This window comes from Fringilla coelebs (genome assembly GCF_963513975.1).
Source record: "Fringilla coelebs genome assembly, chromosome: 3".
In the NCBI taxonomy this organism is placed as follows: Eukaryota; Metazoa; Chordata; class Aves; order Passeriformes; family Fringillidae; genus Fringilla; species Fringilla coelebs.
Genome location: NC_140030.1, coordinates 72,712,780 through 72,733,375, shown reverse-complemented (window position 1 = coordinate 72,733,375; position 20,596 = coordinate 72,712,780). Strand labels below are relative to the sequence as shown.

At 41.8% G+C, this 20,596-nt stretch overlaps 1 protein-coding gene across 1 annotated transcript in view; it reads left to right on the top strand.

The window, feature by feature from the left end:
- PGBD5 (piggyBac transposable element derived 5) overlaps positions 1–19,961 on the top strand; it is a gene marked incomplete at both ends in the record, with an annotated part of 59,604 nt that extends 39,643 nt beyond the window's left edge. The window contains 4 exons of the mRNA XM_084202503.1: positions 5,507–5,687; positions 12,314–12,511; positions 18,211–18,316; positions 19,766–19,961. Of these exons, the coding sequence (XP_084058629.1) occupies positions 5,507–5,687; positions 12,314–12,511; positions 18,211–18,316; positions 19,766–19,961 (681 nt within the window). The remainder of the gene's footprint in view (positions 1–5,506; positions 5,688–12,313; positions 12,512–18,210; positions 18,317–19,765) is intronic.
- Positions 19,962–20,596: the final 635 nt, after the last annotated feature.

The window sequence follows — 20,596 nt, the reverse complement described above, 5'->3', positions numbered from 1 at the left end:
TCTAAGTGCAGGAGGCTTAAGCTTCCTACAGCAAATCTCTTTAGTTCAGACACATTTTGGCTTCCCAGAGAACTCTGGAAGCAGGCTGAGTGCAGCAGTGTTTCTTGGCTAGTGCACGTGGCAGAGATCTGGGACTAACACACTGCTAGGCAGCAGTATACACCCTACTGGTGAGCCTGCACGGGCCAGCTTTGGGGTTCCTCCTTGGAAATGGCTGGGTCCTTGATATCACTGATTTGTCATCACTTGCTTTTGTCTTAAGATTTTACACCCTTTTTAATGTATTTTCCTCCTTGAGCTGCTGTCTGTTATCCCCTCAACAGTTACAGCGCTTCTGATAGTTTATGCTGCTCTTGCCTTGCATCACTTATATACCTTCCCACTTACACACCTTCTCACAGCTCAGCTGCAATTTTCATAGAAAAACGGAGCCAATGTTGTGCAATTGTGTGGCACCAGAGTGAAGCCACAGTCATGGAGCTGGGCTGCCAGTTACACAGAGGGAGCCTGGAAAAGTAGCATTAAGAAGAAAGAGGACCAATTCATTGATTAGCAATTGGCTTGTGGGGATTGCATCCTCTCTAGGAAAGGTTTTGAAGAGCAAAAGTAAAGGGCTCTGCTGAGATGGTGGTGATTTCCAACCAGGCAGGAGAAGGGCAGCATGGAAAGAGGTAAATGTGGGCTTGTGTGCCATTGGTTGGTGGATACCTGGCTTCACAGGGCAAGTGTGAGCAGGAATCACTATACTGACATGGTATAGGAGGAGGTCAATGGGGAAGCCTAGACCATAAAGGCTTGTCTCCATTTGCCAGCCCCATTTCCTTTTGATGCTGCAAAGAAGAGGGAACTGGCAGAAGGCTGGCATGGCTAAAGCGAAGGGTTAGGAAAGTGATCTGAGGGGTGAAGCATTGTCTGGATGTCAAGATACATTTTAGCAAAGCCAAAGTAAAGAAGGATGATTGCAGTAATTGGGAGTAAAGCCAGGCAGTTCTTAGGTATTTGAAAGAATAGGAAATTATTTACATGGAGCTGTTAGAGAAAAATGAATCTCCCTGATCTAGATGTAGCTGCCTGGGAGAAGGTACAGAGCAAAATTTGTTGATCCATGAGTTGTTGACCCATGGGTTGTCAATCTGCCATGCAGGTAAGATGTTGTGCCCTTAGTGACAAAGAAATAATAAGAAATCAAGGAAAGAAAAGCAAAGAACTCTAAGCCACATTGGACTTGCATTGTCAACTCTACCAGCATCTTTTTGCCAGTCTCACAAAGACCTTTTTAGAAACTTTGAAGAATATGTGCAAGCAGAACAGATATTTGTCACTCCATAGCACAAAGATGTTAGCTGCATCTGCGAGTGTTAAAGCAGATTGAAATAATTCTAAATAGAATGCAGAGGGGAAAAGGAGGGGATCAAGTAAAGAGCTTTGTAAGGAACACCAGGAACTAGCTGGGAACAGGTTGGGAAAACTGTATGTTCTTGTATACCCTTTAGAAAATAGCCTTTAGAGTAGCAGGAAGAGAATGAAGAGAGGCTTGAACAAATGAAAATATCTGGGCTCAGTAAGAGCACCACCACTGGTGCCAATATCCGCTACACAAGGGCTGTCTGGGAAGAGATCATTAAAGAAGGAGAGAGTATGAACTGCAGCAGATTTAGGATGGAGCTGGAGAGGAGAATCTCCCAGCAGTGTTGGTAATGGCAACAGTTAAAAGTGAGATGAGAGGGGAAGTCTGAGGCGGGATCTAGAAAGTAGTGCTAGGAATGTGCAGTTGTGGGTGGGCTGTGAAGCCTGTAGAAAAAAATAAAGTTATTTTTTCAATAGCTATCAAGGATCGAAAAATCATGACTACTTTACTTTTTTATCTTGCTTTTATAACTGTCACCTAAAAACATGGCTTCTGTTTTGTGGTTGTTTAGGATCTGCCCTTTGTGAAATATTTTTGCACAATATATCTTTCAAAATCTTCCTTCTGTTTATTACTATCTCTTCCCTTTTTTTGCTTCCAAATATCATCTATTTCATTTGAGAATTGCACCCTGGGGTGCTTCAATTATGTATGAAGGTGGAGTATTTGGGATGTGCTATTCACAAGTGCTTTCAATACGCCATCTGAGCTTTAAATATGAGCAAAATCACCAATATTTCAGTTTCTAGGGCATGTTCTCTTAAATATGCAGTCAAGATGGAGCTTTCGTTCAGTTTTTTACTCAGTTTCTGTGAGACCTTATGAATTTTCCACAAGAAGGTAATGAAAACATACTGGAAAATATCTGGTGCAGTTGGGCAACCACAGATAGAGAGAAGTCACTGAATTGAGCATGTCACTGATAAACAGAACATGTCACATGTTCTGATAAAGAACAGATATTCAAGAAATATTCAACAAATAATTGAGGAATTACTAGAAAAAGCCCTGCATGTTAAATATCTTCAGCCCACAGTCACCTCCTAAGACAGATGATGTCACATCTGTACAGGTTATCCCAAATGGTGCTGTAGATTAAATGTATCAGTAGCCCTTAGAAAAGATAGACAGTGAAAGAGATCTCTGCAGATATGCCAGAAGCGCTGCTTGGGCTATCCTGCACAGAAGCAGAGGATGTTTGCTGCCAGCAGCTCCCACCTGTTATCCAGCAACAGTTGTTGAGCCTGTACTTCTAAAGATATTTTGCTGTTGGTGCACATGGAAAGAACACAAAATTCTAATGTCCCAGGAAAAACCAGAAGGTCTGGTAAATGGTTTAACAAACATTTTGGAGGAGCAGTTTCTGACTGTGCCTATGAAGGTCTAACAGCCAATTTCTGACAATTGGTGCTTTTTCTGCAGATTCCTGACTATTAAATAACACTTTTAATGCATTACAGAAAGGCAGGGAGTGCAGTGGGCTTCAGTTGGTAGGATCCTAATGGATTGAGGTGGAATGAAATAAGTTGGATGAGGAAAAATGAAGGTCATATGGGATCCTAGGCATTTGCAAAGATATTTGAAGCCATGCCTTTGCCAGTTATCTGTACACAACCACTGTTTCACAGCAGCCTTTATGCCTTCCAACACTGTGCTGCTGTCACCCATCATCCCAATAAAGCTGGGCATGATAAAGCTTTGAATGATGCTTCTCCAAAACAAGAAATACTGTGCCAAGAAAAGAGGCTGGTTTTGGATAGGTAAGGAAGTGCCCAAGGAATATTTAACATTGGAGGAGGAGGAAGGGTTCAGCAATGGGGATGGACATTTGAGTAATGGGCACTGGGGAGGTGAACAGAGCAAGGGGTTGAGATTCACAGCCACATACACAGGGAATTGTGCTAATAAAACCTGTGAAGTGTGTAGCATCTTCATATGAAAGTAGTGGTACCTCAGTGGCCAGTTGCATGGTGGGCATGCTCTTTGAAGGAGCTGCTTGCAGACACAAACCAGCCCACTGCAAGGGAGCAGCTGGCACACCAGCAGTGCCAGAGGACTGTCCCTTGGAGAGGCAGCACTCTACAAGGAACACAGAGCAAGCATGGAGCAGGAGAGACTCTTAAGATTTACTGAATATGGGAAGGTAAGGTGTAAGACGCTTTTGTAGACTTACAGAGATTTCCTGCTTTGTTTTCAGCTCATTTGCTAATGCAAGGTCAAAACTAATCTGTCTGCATCTTTTGTCTCCACTGACCTGTCTGTAGATTTTGAGTGTTTGATGTGTGGTCTCTGCGCTGACATACTAGTAATGTAATCTTAATTTTGTTGCCAATAATCACTAAATACCTTTGCTGTAAATTTGGAACAATCTGTTTTTTGAATGCATTCCACTGGCTCTCTGGAGCCCTGATTAATACTCTAAATGACTTATCATAATTAGCTAGTCCTCAGTCTTAGAACTGCAGAAAGCACAAATTTGACAGCCATCCAAAATTAGTGGAGCAGAATCAGGGAGTCCACAAACATTTCTGCCTTTGTCCTCATCTGAGAGACATTTCTAGCAATAAAAGGGGTTTTAATTTTATTTTTTTTAAAGATTAGTGGTGTATTTAAGACTTCCTGTTAATATACACTCTACTTTTGGTATTAGTGTGCATTTGTCCTTGCACCAGCTTTGTTTTCAGCATGTCAATTCCTTCAAAATACAAATTACATCTAATTTCCCAGAAATTTCATATGTAACACATTCTGTTGAGGTCTGTTCCATGAGGCATGAATTGCTAGGGAATATTACACAGAATACCAGTGCTAGGAGATGCACCATCTAAAACAGAGAGATGCTGTTTAATTGAATTTTGTTCTTCTCTAAGATCATTGAGTTACAAATTACTGGGAGCACTAGTGCAAACATGAGCATTTTCATTCTCTGAGGATTGCTATGAATTTTCATTTGTAACAGTGTCTGTTGGTAAGAGAAATCAGCTATACAGAAAAGTAATGATGCATCTTTTGCATGGTTGAATTCTCAAACAAATTTAACAAAGTTTTTGTGGATATATCACTCCAAAAACCAAGGCAAAATTACTTTCCCCCTGCCCCTGAATACTTAACAAGTTTCAGTTTCTTCTTTGACAGGTAAAATTTTCTGTAATTCATAAAAGATTTGAGTATTTCAGAGCCAAAGTTACAAAGGCGGGCCTGGGCATGTTTTTCTGAAAATTTGCATTTGTTTATTTCAATATTTGCAAGCTCCATGATATTACAGTAGTATTTGAGTAACAGAGTAGTGTTTGCTTCTTCTTATTTCTCTTTCCAGCAGGTTATTTCTGCTAGCTCTTAGAACAAGATGAAGACTGGATGCCTAGTTGGCTTTAATAAGTGTCTAACTGGGGTGAAAGTTGTGCTTCTAAAATACTGTCAGGGAAATAAAATAGAAGGCTTGTGTACAAACAAAGAGTTACACATTTTCTCCCTCTGCATGGTTCAAACTGTTTTGGTGGGTTGCTTCCAAATCAGGATCTTTGTAAAGAATCTAAGTGTTAGCACTGTGCCTGGGGAGTTTGATGAGGGTGTTCTGGCTGGTTGGGTGTGCATTTTGCTCATTTACGGAGGTGCACACACACTTGTGTCACAACTTGACGGTTACTGCAAAAGGGAAATAAATCTGAATATTAATGCAGTGAAGGTAATGGGCCACTTGCTTCTGGTCATCTTACACTGCCCTTTCTTGAAACTGAAGTTCCCATGCTCTCCTTTTGCTAGCAGCAACGAAGCCTATGCAGATTCAGTATAACGTGTAATCCCAGTTATGACTGGAGTCTTTTCCTGCCAAGGAAACAATCTTCAAACTGCACAGCAGTGACAGGAGCCCGAGAAGTGAGGTGAAGTATGCCATATTTATCAGTAGCTGTGCCAGCTAACCTGAATTGGTTTAAAAGCAACAGGCCTTTGAGAGGGATTTTAATTAGCCTTTATAACTAGTGTCTGCTGCCTTCTCAGTTTGTCTCAAGTTGAGCTGTGTAGGTGTGTTGGGAATTGCATCTGCTCCCTCTAGATTCCTTACAACCTTCTGACTTTTCTTACCATTTCTCATTTAAGATTTATGTCCATCTCAAAGAAGGGAGTGGTGCTGATGGATTGGATGCTTTGAAGAACAAACCACAGCTTCACAGCATGGTGGCCAAAAGCCTTTGTCAGAACGCCTCTGGGAAGAACTACATCATCTTCACGGGCCCAAGCATTACCAGCCTGAATCTCTTTGAAGAATTTGAGAAGCAAGGTGTGTATTGCGTGACTCATTGAGTTTTAATGGCAACAGATCTAGGGGCCTCTTGCTGCTGAATTAAAAAAAAATTCCAAAAGTTTTCAGTGACATTTCAATTCCTTGTATAGATAAGTTGTTCGTGTCTAAGAAAACTTCTCATTCACGAAAAGGTACTATGCAGAAGACTTTCTAAGTTGCTCTTTAAATCTTCTTTTTTAAATCTTCAAAATGAGGATGTAAAAACAATATTAATAAGGTTATTTAAAGTGCTTGCTTTTGTTCTTTGATTTAGAAATGTGAGGTGAAATCTGTTATGTGACCTGGGGGGCTTTTCAAGGAATTTCCTATCTGTCCGTGATTTTTCTGTTCCTGTTGTGAAAGATGAAGGATAGGATGAATCCTTAGAGATGTGCCTTAGAAGTCTTTTTTGGTTTAATATCTGTTAAAGATTTGTTCTCTCTAGAGGACATTTTATGCCTTTGCAGAAGCTCTAGAAAAGTTTGATGTTTTGTGTTTTGGGGGATTTTTGCAATTATCAACATACCTTGATAAGGACAGATTTTAGTTTTGAAAGCATAATAAAACTCTCCATTAGCAAAAACACACTTATCAGCAGAATGTCCATTGATACAGCTCTCACAAGCAAATCTCTTGCCACTGCAAGGAGCAATCCCAGGTCATCCTTTTGAGCATGGAAAAGCCACGTGTTGCTTTGCTTTCAGCAAAGCTGAGGATTTGTGGCTCCTCTGCCATTACAGGATCCTGCACTCTTGCCAGTCAGTTCTAAGTCATTCCATATCACTCTGGTCTCGTTCTTCAGTCAGCACAGCCTTTCAGAGTGATGTGGTGCATGGAAAAAATCCTTCCCAGCAATGAGGCTGGAGGCTGCCATCATGCATCACAGCTACGAGGCCATTTGCTGACACACCACTGCTGTCCAAGTTTTTTCGTCATTGCAGAAAATGAAACCCACGCCAACCATTATATTAATGAAACATGGCCCAAAGCAGGGGGAAAGTCTGGGAATTGAGACAATATGTTAATTCTCATTTAAAATGAGAACATCAGTGAGCTGCACCAGTGCTGTAGTTTAGCACTACAGACTGTGCTGGCACTGAGGGCTGCATCTGTTGAGCTCCATGCAGAACTTAGCTCCTACATTAATTCAGGCAAGCTGGAAGCTCACTGGCTACAGTGGAATATCTGCATACCTCATAAAAGAGCCATGGTTTCCCAAATGCTGCAAACAGACAAATGGGAAAGGAGTAGGGCATATTTATAGTGCACTGGAGTTTTTCCTCTGAGCAGAGACCTATCTTTGTTAGATGGCTTTTCTCAGCTGATTATTAGCATTACATTTTTAAGACTACCAAACCAATGGTGCAAAATGTGAGTTTAAAAAAATGCAGAAGATAACACACATACTCGTACCTGAGATGAAATGTTAAGGTTTAAATGTAAAGACAGCTTGACTGATTTCATCCACTATGCTCAGCTAGAGAAGGATAAAGATGATCTGGCTTGATCGTTTGGTCAGTAACCCTGGTGAAAAAGATACATGGCTATGAAACCAGCTGAATGTTTATTACTTGTAGATAATTCAAATTGTTCACAGAGTTGAATTATTCATAGGCTTTACACTGCACAGATCATTCAAATTAATGGTTTCTAGCAGGTAACAAATTCAGTAATGTCTTTTAAAAACATGTAATTTTGACTTACTATCTGATCAAATATGCTAATGCAGCACTGAGATTTCATTTTGGTTCATGATTTGTTATATAGTTTCATGAGAGTTTATAATCTCTGACAGCTGCCTCCAAAATTAAATTTCAGATCTGGTACACACTGTCACCTTCTTAGGGGTGAAGCTATGAGGTGGGTAGGGGGTGGACACCGAGAGAGCAGGTTTATTGACTTTGCAATGTAGCATGGCACTTCTACATAAAGAAGATCATGGGGAGAAAAATGTTTCTGTTTAATAAGGCAGTGGGATTGTCTGCATTTGCCATGAGCTGCTAGGGACTAGCAAAGAGGTTTTGCAAGGATACGTTGAGCTGGAAGGACTGTGAGACACTGGAAGAGATGAGATGCTTGAGATGTCAAGCTGTGGGGAAGTCAGTAAGAGCCTTGGAGGAGATGGTGTTTATTGACTCTGCTGCAAAGCAGATTGTGTACTGCCAGCACCTGCTGGGATCCTGCTGCATTAGCAGTACATTTGGGTAGAGGCAAGCAAAGAAGCCTGGACTGGACAGAGAGATCTCTCCTGATCTACCACAGAGTCTCCTTCAACAATGAAGTTAACGTTGGGATTTTTTGGTGTGTGACTCTTTTTTGGTATATGACTTCAGCTAAACCTGAACAGAGCAACACCATGACCAGGAAATGTCATGAGAGCCTGTTGAAAAGTATCTATGCTCAGGTGCTCATGACACTTCAAGACCCATTCTTAAACTGATACATTTACTTTTTCTGTTAAAGAAGCTTCCATTTCTCGGTGAGATCAGGACCAGTGGTAGAAAGATCCCATGTAGAGCCAAAACCAAAAATAAATTCTGCTTTATTTTGTTTGGGGGTTTCATGGCTATCAACAGAGATATAGGGAGCGATTTAAATAAGTTCATGCTTGGAAGCCATAAACTTTCTGGAAACATCCAAGTTTTAAGGCAGCTAAAGGCAATTTTGGAAAATCTGGAAAGTCACCCACTAAAATTCTATTAGCTCCTTTCAAAATTCTTGATGAAGAGGACTTGGGGTCTTGGTTACCAGCATGCTGAACCTGAGTCAGCAGCATGCCCTGGCAGCCAAGCTGGTCAGCACTGTCCCAGGCTGTGTTAACAGGAGTGTAGCCTATAGATCAAGGGAGGTGATTATTGCCTCCTGTTTTAGACAACATGCCTTTTGTACAAGAATACTCTGTATACAAATATGCTCTGCTGTCTGGAGGGAACTGTTCTTGTTCAGGTTGAGAAAAGGCTTTGGAGGGATGCAACAGCAGCAGCCTTATGCTACGCTATAATGAGAGTGGAGATGGCTCTTTACAGTGCTGCATTGTGGAAAGACAAAAAATAATAGATTTAGGCTGAAAAAAAAGATGATCAGACTAGATGCAGGATTTTTCCTCAGAGCAGTGAAGCTGGATGCCCAGACAGGTTGTGCAGTCTCTGTCCTTGGAAGTTTACAAGCCCAGACAAGATAAAGCCTTGAATGGCACTGTCTGGCCTCAGAGCTCACCTGTCTCTGTCAGGGGGTGGGAATACAGACCTCCTGAGTTGTTTTTCAGCCTGAACTATTCTTTAATCCATAGGCCCCTGTGATCCTATAAAAAATTTTTGTAAAATCTTAACTATCATTCACTTTTCCTCACCCAAGCCCACACATGCATTATTGTTAAAGACAATAATTCTCTCTCTTTATTGAGAGCCTGTGGTGCAGCACCTTCACTGTACCACAGGAGACAATAGTGTGCCTTGTAATGTAAAGGGATGTCAGTGAACATAATTCTAAGACCTATGTGAAGGTACCAAGAACTGAGAAAACTTCAGAAAATAAGATGGCACTTTGATCGTTTTCAAAATCAAAACCCTGAATGGACCTTTTTTTTCCAGGGGACATACAAAGAATTTCTTTCACTGGCCTCTGAATAGAACTGGAAACCTGCTCTGAAATGCCCCAGATTCTCTGTTCTATGAGCAGACAGCTGTCACTGCTATTTGCTGTGACGTTCATTCATAGTCACATCCCTTGTTCCCTCTCTAAGCATTAGTATTGTCCTTTATAGAGGACAAAAACTCCTAAAACCCTGTGTTCCATGCTTCCCTTAAACATATGATCCCTGAAAGTCTCTTCTGCATGTTCTGATCCAGGAGGAGCAGCTGGCTCTGTTCTGCAGAGGGGCTGGTGTTGGCAAAGGTGCAAGAACTGCCAGCCTGGTTGACCATGGCATTCCCACAAGGTTTGCAGGATCCTGCAATTCCAGCACATTGACTAAAGCAAGTTCACTTCTGCTCCCCACAGCAGCCCCACCCTGATTTCCTAGCTCTGACTTGACCCAGTGTTGCATGCAGAATAAGTGATTGCAAAATGTGTATTTTTGCCTGAATCAGCTCGAGCCTGATGGCCTTTGTGAACTGTAATAGTGAAGAGGTAGTGGAAAAGGCTTCAGCGCAAGCTCTCTGGAGGCTGGAGACTCTGGGAATGAGTTTTGGGGGACTGTACCACATTTCTTCTTCTTTGCTAAACTATATTGGGTGTATTCATTTATATTGCACCTACAGTTTAAGAAGACCAGAGAACAAAGTGTTTCCACTGACTCTTGTGTGTGCAGAAAGCACCTGTTGTGATTCTGATTTAATTACAGACAAAAACTTCATTGAGCCAGATGGGTGTAATTTTTATTGCTTCTATTGCTATAGTAACTGGGTGATTTTAAAAACCTCTACAGTAGATTAAGGGTTTCATCCATGATGAGAGATGCTAGTAAATCTGCAGAAGTGCTGCACTTTTCTAGGCTGTACAGCAGGAAGGCTACACAATGTGTTCCTTAGAGAGAAAATGGTTCCCGTTATTCTACAAGAGGAGTGGAACACCTGCTGGAAGTTTTCTGCAGGCTTATTGCTACAATAAAAGGAAAGGCTACAACTAATTATTATGGGAGCTCAAATATGGCTGTTGCTGTTTTGAAGCTTTAGCACAATAATGTAGTTATTAGCTTGGTTTTATTCCATTGCAGCCTCCTGGAAAAAGTATCACATTTCAATGAATAATAAACTCTGGCAGCTAAGGAAATTCTTCTCAGGTTTGCTTGTTATCAAAGCAAGAAGATCATGTTGGCTAGAAGAAAGCTTTATAAATGTTTGTTATGTTAATGGCATAGTCTGCAGGTACGTGACCTACACTGTTTGGGTACCTCTTAGCAACGGAAGAAATTTTTAAAAAGAAAAATAAAAAATCAGCTTTCCACTGGAGGTGCAGTTCCTTCTGTAATGATTGTAAGCCTGTTGTCATCAGGCTTTTCTCATTTTCTTTTGTGGAAGGAACTTACAGATTCAGGGACTGATTCATTCATTAGGAATAACCGGTGGAGTGCAGGTTTCTCCCTTGAGAATGAAGTTTTCCCATTGCTGTGTTGGTTGACCTTCTTCTCTCATCAGTGTCCTAAATTTCTGATGGAAAGAAAGATCTTTGTAGATCTGCCCACAGCAACTGGACCAATGCATGAGTATGTGCAATTAATTATTAGTATTCCTGTAGTGTCTGTGAGCTGTTGAGGGGATGTTCAGCATGCCAATCACTAAAGGCAAGGACAAAGGCTGCACCTGCACTCAAGAGCTTAGGTGCTTCCAGAAAAACAGAGGCAGAAGAGCCACAAAAGTGGAAATCCAGGAATAGAGGTAACATGTTTAAGGAAACACAAGAACAGATGTAACGTGTTTAGGGGAAGCCAAACACTGCATTCTGACTTTGTATTTTCACTGTAAGGATATAATGCAAAATTCAGCATGATGAAAAATTTGATCAAGCAGACTTAGCTGACAGATGAGCTTTAAACCACCACAAGATGTGCGCAGATGTCATCTGCTTCCATGCCCACTGATTTTTTCTACTCAAATGGGTTAACACAAAACTGAGGGAGACCATGGAAATTTCCATCCAAGATTTCTTTGAGTCAGGGAACAATTTGATCAAGAAGATCTGCTTCTCTTGGACTAACAGAAATAGACTGTTAGTATTTCAAGCCTAATGAAAAATTCAAGCATTGTTATTAATGTTGTTTTCAAATCTTGTTTGTGCCCGCCTGGCTGTATTGAGATGCATTTTGTTGTGTTAGATTTTATTCATTGCCTCTCACATATGAAAAGGCCAAGAAGCTGTGAGCAACAGACTGTGTCTTCTGCAAGAGCCTCTGATGTCTTTGAGGACAAGATCAGCGCTTGCTTTAGTGCCCCAAAATCAGTTTTCACAGAAATTTCCATCTTCTCCATCCTTCTGGCATATGTTTTTTTTTTAATCAACCAGTGGTTTCAGTGGTTTTAAGCTGCTTAAGCAGGATTTCCTTAGCAAAGCAGATGATGTGAGTGCAGGGAGTATTGAGCTAAAAATCAAGATCATGGCAGCACAGTGAAACAGTAAATTAAACTATTGTGACTAAAAGCATAATAGGAGTCATGTAGGAGAATTTATTTCAGTTAACATCTGAGATGCTATAGCTTTCCCTACCTCTCTGCTCCCTCCAAAATTTATTCTTTCAGTTAAACAGCCAAGACTCTCTCAGATCATAAATTCTGATTTGCCCCATAATGCATATCACCCCTGGGGAATTTTTGAGACCAGTTTGAAACATGTTGTAGTGTTAAACAGAGACTGTTGGTGTTACCACTAGGAAAATGCCCTGAATTATTTTCCCTGTTGTTTCCTGTTTGACAGTGCAGGAGGCCTCAATATATTTCAACAAGAGATCAGGCTTTCTGCATTTGTCTGTAGGACACAAATCTTTGGTATTACAGAAGAAAACCAGTTGGCTGACATATCTGTTGGACTAGAACGTTGTAGGGGAAGTTCTTTCAGAGGTCTTTCAGGCTTGCTCTCCTGGTTTTGCTCTCTATGGCTTGTTAATAGGGAATGTTTTTGTTCACATGCAGAGATTTACTGCTGTGGGTTGCTGAGCACCAGGAAGAGTGACTGCACAGGCCTACCTCCATCCATGCTGAACAATTCTGCAACTCCACAGTCCAGAGGACAGTACAGAATAAGAATGAAGGGAAACATGTCATTGATTTGCTGGTACAATAAAGGGCACTTTCGTTTTCTGACCAATGCCTATTCTCCAGTTCAACAAGGTAAGCAATATTCCTACTTCTCCTCTCAAAAGTGCATATGCTTTATGTCACAAGCCAAAGTGAGTCACTGAGATTGATAATAAGCCTGAACAAAGAGCTTGATTGTAACTGATCATACATCCTAGATAAACAGTAGCTGTAGTGATTACTTCCCTTTTGTATCTTCATACCACTATTCTTTCTTTCCCATACAAAGGTTAAAAAGCCTACTGCTAATGCAGCATCCTTGCCTGAGCTGGTAGAGGCACTATCCTTTCAGGTTTAAAGATTATATCTTTGCTGATGGTCAGAGAAAGGAAGATGATTACTGGATAAAACAATGTTAGCTCCATTTGCAAAGCATCTTGTAGGATTGCTGCAACAGAAAAATTAATAAATGTCATGCTGTACTTTGAACTCCAAGCAGATCCTACAATTAATTTTTCTTATCTAGTAAAAACTTAATCACAAACAAGTCTCTTTTTTGCCAGAAGTAGATATGATTAAGGTTTCCTGCTGTATGTTAAACTGATTTTGGCAGTCGATGAAAAGAAACCAAAACAGATAATTTGGATAGTTCAGATAATTACAGAGAGTTTCTTGCTACTGAAATATTTTCCTTTTTGAAAGTATAAGATAGTTTTAAGAACATTTGGAAACTTCTGTGAAATGCAATGACTAAAACTTCTTGAAATTAGTTTTTCAATGTGAATGTTGTTTCAGTTTCTTAGAATTTTTATAATTCAGATTTATGTATAACTTCCAGAGACAAATAACATAAACATTTAAATGCAAAGCCACCAATTCAAAGGCGTCTTCTACACTAATTTTCTGAATCCACAGATTACAGAAGCCAAGCTAAGGCCTGGAATTAGTGTATGGTAAACTGAGAAAGCTGACTTGGTGTGTTGTTCAGTGCCTTGCCAGGAGGCTCTTTGCCTAAGCAAAGCATGGCTGATTCTGAGGAATTGTGCTGGGCATCCCAGCAGAGTGAGGACTTGGTGGTTCAGATGGACTGATGTCTGAGCACAAATGCGAAGGAAGTATGACACTTGGACACTCTGCTGAAGCCAGTCTCTGGAGTAATGTAGTCCCCATGAGGGGCTTTCACCATCAGGATTTCTGCTGTTTTCCTTGTGTTTTTTGCTAGATTTAGATAATTTGGCAGCACTAACTGGACAAGACTTATCGCTACAAACTACTACTTGTTTTTTATAGACTAGCATGGAGCATTTGATTATAATTGATAAATATTAGGAAAATATTCTATTTGTAAACATCAGTGTTAATTGCCCTGTTAAAAAGAGGAGCAAGAGCAGACTGTGCTGGCAGCATCCTTTAAAAGCAGGACATGGAGGTGTGAGCTGTTGTGCTTGTGATTGACCTTGGGTCTGTTTTGGCATAGATGGGATTGTAGGTGGTGTGTGTGAGGTATTTATGATTACGACCTTTGTGTGTGACGGACAAGGCTTTCCCAACTCATTGCTCACCAAATGCTGGCTGGGACAGTTGACATAGTTCACTGTGAATCAGAGCAGAAAACAGAGACTGGCTTTTTAAAGAGTCACTAGCAGGGACATGGGAACAGATGGAAGCTCAGTGGGAAGGCAAGAGACCAGATTGCTTGCCTCCAATTTGGCATTGCTAAAGTCAGTGCAGCAGAGAGAGTTTAAACCAACTCAAGAGAAGCTGGACCACCAGTCTCCTCTAAGGTATGTATATATATAGAGGAGGAAGAGGAGAAATCTGTGCTGCTTGAGGCAGGCCTGTAGCACAGACATGTTCAGCCCATGTTACATGGGAGAGGAGGTAGTTAAACAGGGTTAAAAGCCACACAGGGTAGTTGAACAGAGAATGGTGCCAGTGGGATTGTCTGGTGATGCACAGTGTGTTTGCATTTGGCTGAGTGTAAGTGTGCGTGGGCTGGAGGAGGCCATGAAGAGAAAACCTTAGAAACAGTAGGCAAGAGATGGTCAACAGAACACTTAGGATGAGAAAAGGGATAATTAACTATTTATTGCAATTTTTTAAAAAGTCAAGGAGGTAAATCTAATCTTGCCTGTACTTGGAGTGCAAATCCCACCCAAGCCAGAGGCAGCAGGAGGGCAGTACACTTGTCAGAGCAGATCTATGAATACTATTCCTAGATGCAGCAGGTTATTTATTATGGATGTTTTAAACCAGCACGTCATAATACATCAGCTCAGATACTCAAGGATGGATCTAATTCTTTTGGTCTTGCAAACATATCCTGCTTACTCTGCTATCAAGTATGTAGTTTCTGCCTAGAACAAAATCCGGTCAGATTTTTAATTGCTCCTAAGCTTTAATTTTTGTTTGTGCTTGTATTAGAGAAGAAGTGAGAATTCAAAATATATAGGCACCCCCAGAGACTAAAAAGTTAACTTATTCTAAAGCAGGTCATCTGTGTCCTGGTTGAAATCTCCCCATCTGTAGGACAAGGCTGCATTTTGGTTTTTCACTCTAGATCTGTACCCACTTCTTCAGCATCTCCATTATTGTATTCTAGAAATAATTGCAATCTTTTCTACCTTGCATATGTAGCAGGATGGAGCAGGCAGCAACCTCGCTTGCTGCCCAGTAGGTTGCCCAGAATAACATCTTCAGCAAAAAAACTGTTGAACCCAAGATCTTTGGGGAGCTTTTTTCTGAGAAGAACTTCCACAGCTGCTCCTCACCTACTAGCTCTACTTAAAAGCTAAACAGTAAACAACTAAGCACAGAAAACAGAGCATGGGCCACATATGCAAGGAATAAAGAGCTGCAGATGGCATGTTAGCATCTCAAAAGTGACTTGTGAGAAGATGGGAGATATTGTGGAGCCACCATGAAGCGGTGGTTTGAGTCTCTGTGTGGTTCTTACTCCAGGAGAAGCTGCAGTGACAGGTGACTGGTGACAGTCCAGTTTCAGGAAAAAATCAGCTTGTGATATTGCCCCAGAATTGGAAAACCTGAAAGAAGCATGTTAAAAAGCATGTTTCAGAAGGGATAAGCTTAGGGTTTCAACTTACATTTTCCATGTGTCTTTCGTGAGACTAGAGCCAGGAGGTTGTGTCCAAGTATGGTGATGTTGGGGGTGGGGCTGGAGGACCCCAATAGGAAAACCTCGATCATCAGACCTTGTACAACGCTGAATGTCAGCAATTCCAATAAAGAACTGTAAGAAATCAAAGTCCTGATAAAAAGCCAGATAGCACTTGGATCATGCAATGCCTTCTTCTACACTGTTATGAAATCTCAGGGTTTGACAAGATGCGTGCAAGTGCTGGTCTTAGTGGGACTCCCATTTTCAAAAAAGCATGATTCTAGATAGGCTTAGGATAAGTGTTTTAAGGAAACAAACATATGCAAATCTTTGGTTTTTTGGCTTGTTTCATTTGAGGTAGTATTTCTCAAGCCTTGCTTCACAAGCATGCAGCTTAAAATTTTTAATTAAAATGAAAAAAGGGTTAAAAGAACCCCAAAAGGTGATGCCTTTCTGTGGTAACAGGATGGAGGTGGGCAGTCGACAGCCTTTCCAGCATGGAAGCAAAGGCAGGCTGTGGCTGCAGTGCAGGTGGTGTGTTCCCTGGAGGGCTGCCAGGCATGGGAACACAGCAGTGCTGGGGGAGGACCAGGAGGGGAAATGGCTCATCGGATGTGCCGATGAGTCAGCTCAGGACCACGTGCCACAGAGACCTGCAGCTAGGAATGACCCTGCTCTGGCAGTTGTCTTCCCTGGGAAGGTGGGCTATGGCTATGAAACAAGCCTAGGAAAGGCTAAAAATAGTATGCCTATAAAGCTATTTATAGTCTCGAAACAGGGGAATGTTATGGGGAGTATAATAGGGAGTATATGGTTCTGCCACTGCAATGCATTCCTTTAAAGATTATGAATACAAAGCAAATGGCAAAGGAAATACAAGAAGGTGATTTTGTGATACTTACCCTTCCCTGACTTGCCCTGATGAGATGGCAAATGATTTTGCAGCACTAATGCAGCAGGCTGGTGGTGTATCAGTTCTTTTTACCTCATGCTGGCTAGATATGTGTAGGACTCATTAAAAGAATCAAAAGCACACTACAATAATTACATGAATGTGATGAAGAAATTTTTTTGTTTGATTGGTTTTTCCCCCCACTCCTCGGGCTACATTTACACCCAGCTTGAGGAGGCAGAGGTGAAAGGAGAGTGTATTGAGCAATTCAGAGGTAATATAATTTTGGACTCTTAAAAAATCAGACTTTAAACACCCCAAATAAATTTCTGCATGGCTCAGCTGCAACATGACATTTAGTGTGTCGCATACTAGCTTCAAAATAGAGCCTGCCAGCTAGGACAGCACAGGGGGCTTGACAGAGATAATGGATGGAATGAGACTTCCAGCTGGAGGAATGAAATGGTGAAGTCTGTAATCAAAACGTGAGTAGCATTTAAGGGCTGATTGTAAAAGAGTTGGCGGAAGGAAGGTGAAGAAATTTTCCTGAAAGCTTGAGAAATGAGAAAGCCAAGGATTGTACCCGTACTGAAACGATGCTGAGAAAGGATGCAACCCAGCCCGTGCTTCTCTAGACCTGGACAAAATAGTGTTGTGCCTGAGAGAAAGGAGCCCCACTGGGGAGTGTGCCATAGCCATGGAGTAAGTGGTGCTCCATACCCTGGAGAGCCCACAATTGAAACTTGTGGGGGCATAACATCAAAAGTTAGGAAACAGACTCCTATGCTCTAAGTTTGTTTGACCCACCCTTCCTACAGGGACCTTTCTCCAGGAGCAATACATCAGGAAAGAGCTTGGGGAGTTTCTTTGGAAGACACTGGAGTTACAAATACTGCTGTAGTGTTGGATAGGGCCAGGTCAAAGACGGACCACATGAAGGAAAGGAGCCCATTTCTGGAATAACCTGCTCTAGCACCTGTCTGTGCAAAGAGTGGTTGGTGGAAGGCTGCAGGGTGATGCCTGTTGATTTTCCACAGATTTCTGGAGTAGGCAGGATGGCCATTCCCTATGATGAGCTGAATTACCGAAGCCAGCTGTCCAGGCAGGACAGGAAGCAGCACTTGCAGGCAGAGAAACGTGTGCTCAGCTCCAGTGAGCAACCTACGGGTACTTCTGAGCTCTGGCTCCCCACAGGTGGAACCAGGCTGCTTTTCATTTCTGAGACCACAGTCACCTGCCAGCTTCTCTTCTGTCTTCACTGAGTTCAGCCAGTTGGCTCCTTCTTACTGTATTTTCTTCTCTGTGTCAATTGGCACCCAGTGGAGAGAAGGTCCCCTGCTGGCCCCCGTGGGTGGAGATAAGCAAAGGATTTAATTTCACGGGACTAATTTGGGACCTCCAGAATTCAAAGCATATAACAGCAAGTTACTGCTCTAGAGGTGACCACAACTTCTTGTGGCCCAGAAAAGGAGAGACTAATACTGTCTCTAGGGGGCTACTGTGGGACTACAGGAATGTGTGGGTTCCTTTGAATATATGGTAAAGATGTTTGTGTCTAACACCTTTTTATTTCCAACTGAAAAATGATCCCCCTTCCACTTGTTCAATGTACTACCTGTGGGAAAAGAAATCAAATTAGCATCTCTGTTACAGTTAATTTTCCAGCTTTAGGAGGAAAACTGTCAATAATGTTTATTTTATAAGTCATATATAGAAAACATATTTTTCAGTGGCTAGAATTACAGTGTCAATTTAAAATTTTTATGTTTCTAATTGATGCAGGAGTTATAATTAAGAGAAAAAGCGGAGAAATTCCATGCCCACTGGCAGTTGAAGCCTTTGCTGCTCACCTTAGCTATATCTGCAAATATGATGATAAATACAGCAAGTAAGTAAGAAGATGTGCATGTTTGTGTGTACTTCTTTCACACCTTCTCTGTTGCTGCAAGGTTTGAGTTGTTCATGTTGAGCTGCATCTGAGGGCCCAATGCTGCTTTCACTGATTCTCTGACTGAACTTCTGTTTAAATCAAAGATCAGATACTGGCTCTGCACAAAGCAAGAACCGCATTGCTGGTATTGGTTGGGCTCTGTCTACCCATCCATCAGACAGAAAAAAAGAAATTTTGAGACATGTCATTTGCATGTTATAAATGACTTTTAAGAAGTGATGGGAGGATGAGCCTCCCTAGAACAAGCCCCACAAGTCTCTCAGGCTAGCTCAGCTCTCCACCTCTAGCAGTAGCTGGTGTTTAGTTGATAATCTGTCTGGGTGATATTTGCGTCACCTGCAACCAGAAGGGAAAAGACATTCAGTTCTGCATGTAAAGCTGATCTACACGAAGAGAGAGCAGAATGTAGAACTTTTGGCTCCTGAATTCCAGTTGGTGTCCTCAGTGTTAGCTCTTAATGTAGCAGGGAGGAACAGCAGGGAGTAAGAATAGCAGTAGTGAAGCTTGGCTGTGGGAATAGCAATGAGGTACAGAAGATTTCAAGAACTAGAAATTGAGAAGAGAGAAAAAGCATAGATTTTTCAAGCCAGCTCTGGGGAAGGCAGCAAGAATTCAGTAGACTATATGAAAGAGGAGGAGGTGGTCACTGGAGAATGATGTTGGGATCTGGTCTGAGGAAATCAATGTGGAAGAAAGCTGGGGTAGTAGATTTAAATGGTTACTAAAAAAATGAAAATAGGAGAATGGGAGAATGGGAAATCTTATGACTGAAGAGAGAATATTCTGGCAATCCTAGAATTAGTCAGAACCTAAATATAAAGATGTCAGTCCTTTCTAGTTCTGCCTTGTGGTCCACCTACCAGCAGTGTACGCTCTCGCTCTACCCCCACATCCTCCCACCTACTGTTGACAGCAGCAGCAATCATCCTTTGCTCACAGTAAATCTGAGGAGAAGCATCAGCAAGCTTCCTAAAACTGTAATGTAATGTGACTGAGGCTTTTTTTTTTAGTTACAAATTGAAGGGATTCAGACCTACATCTCCTATCACAAGGATATTTGTCATGGGTGAGCTCAAGGAATATTTATCAGTACTCTTATTTACATGGAGTGATACAGAGGTGAGATTATTGCTGAAGTTTGCTTCTGAGAGCAAGGAGGTTTGCCCTTTTACATACTACCAGAAATGTCCAAAATTGTGCAAATTTGCTGTTAATGTCTGTCAAATACTTTGTACAAAATTTCTTTAAATAATACTTGAACCAGGTGTAAAGTCCCATGACTGCTTCTCCTTTGGGACTGCAGGATCTTTGTCTGGGATGATTTCTTGCATCCCAGCTGCAATTGTTTGGCTGAACAGTGTTTTTCCCTCCTTTCTTGGCTTTTAGGTATTTCATATCTCACAAACCAAACAAGACCTGGCAACAAGTGTTCTGGTTTGCCATCAGCATCGCTATAAATAATGCCTACATCCTCTACAAAATGTCAGAGGCCTACCATGTGACAAGGTACAGCCGTGCACAGTTTGGTGAAAGACTTGTAAAGGAGCTTCTGGGCTTGGAGGACACCTCACCCACCCATTGATGCTTTGCTCTTGGTGGCGTAGGCTGGGGCTGGAGGGAAAGCAGAAGATACCACACCTGGAGCGGCAAAGCAAGGAACTTGTGACACCACCAGTGCTGTCATCCAAAAATGCCAAGTGATGCCACTAGAGAGGTGCAAACTTTGTTCCTAGTATCAGCTGGATGTAAACATCTCATGCAGAAAGTGCCACTGGAAAAGCTGACACAAAATTGCGTATGTGAATGCCCTGTGGGAATCTGTACACCGAAAACAGACTTAAATTAGCCGTCATCTCAATGCTATTTGTTGAACAGGGTCATCTTGTAAAGTTCTTCTTGGGCCAAGAGCTTGTCAGAAGCTGGCACGGCTCAGCAGTCCTAGATGGGCATTACAGGAAACTCTGCACCTTCCTTGGAGTCGCTAAATTCCGGGACAAGCCCAGTGAGGCTGCACCGTGGGCTGTGGCTGAGCGCGGCTGCCGTCCCGCGAGTCGTCGCTGCTGCTGTCCTCCGCTGGGACAGGCGGAGCAGGGACACTGCAGCAGGCATCTTGACAAACACCACCTTCACAGGCAGGCAGCCAGGAACTGAGCACCAGTCATGATTTCTTCTTTCTGTGGGGTTTTTTTTTTTCCCTTTGATTTTTATTAATGTAAC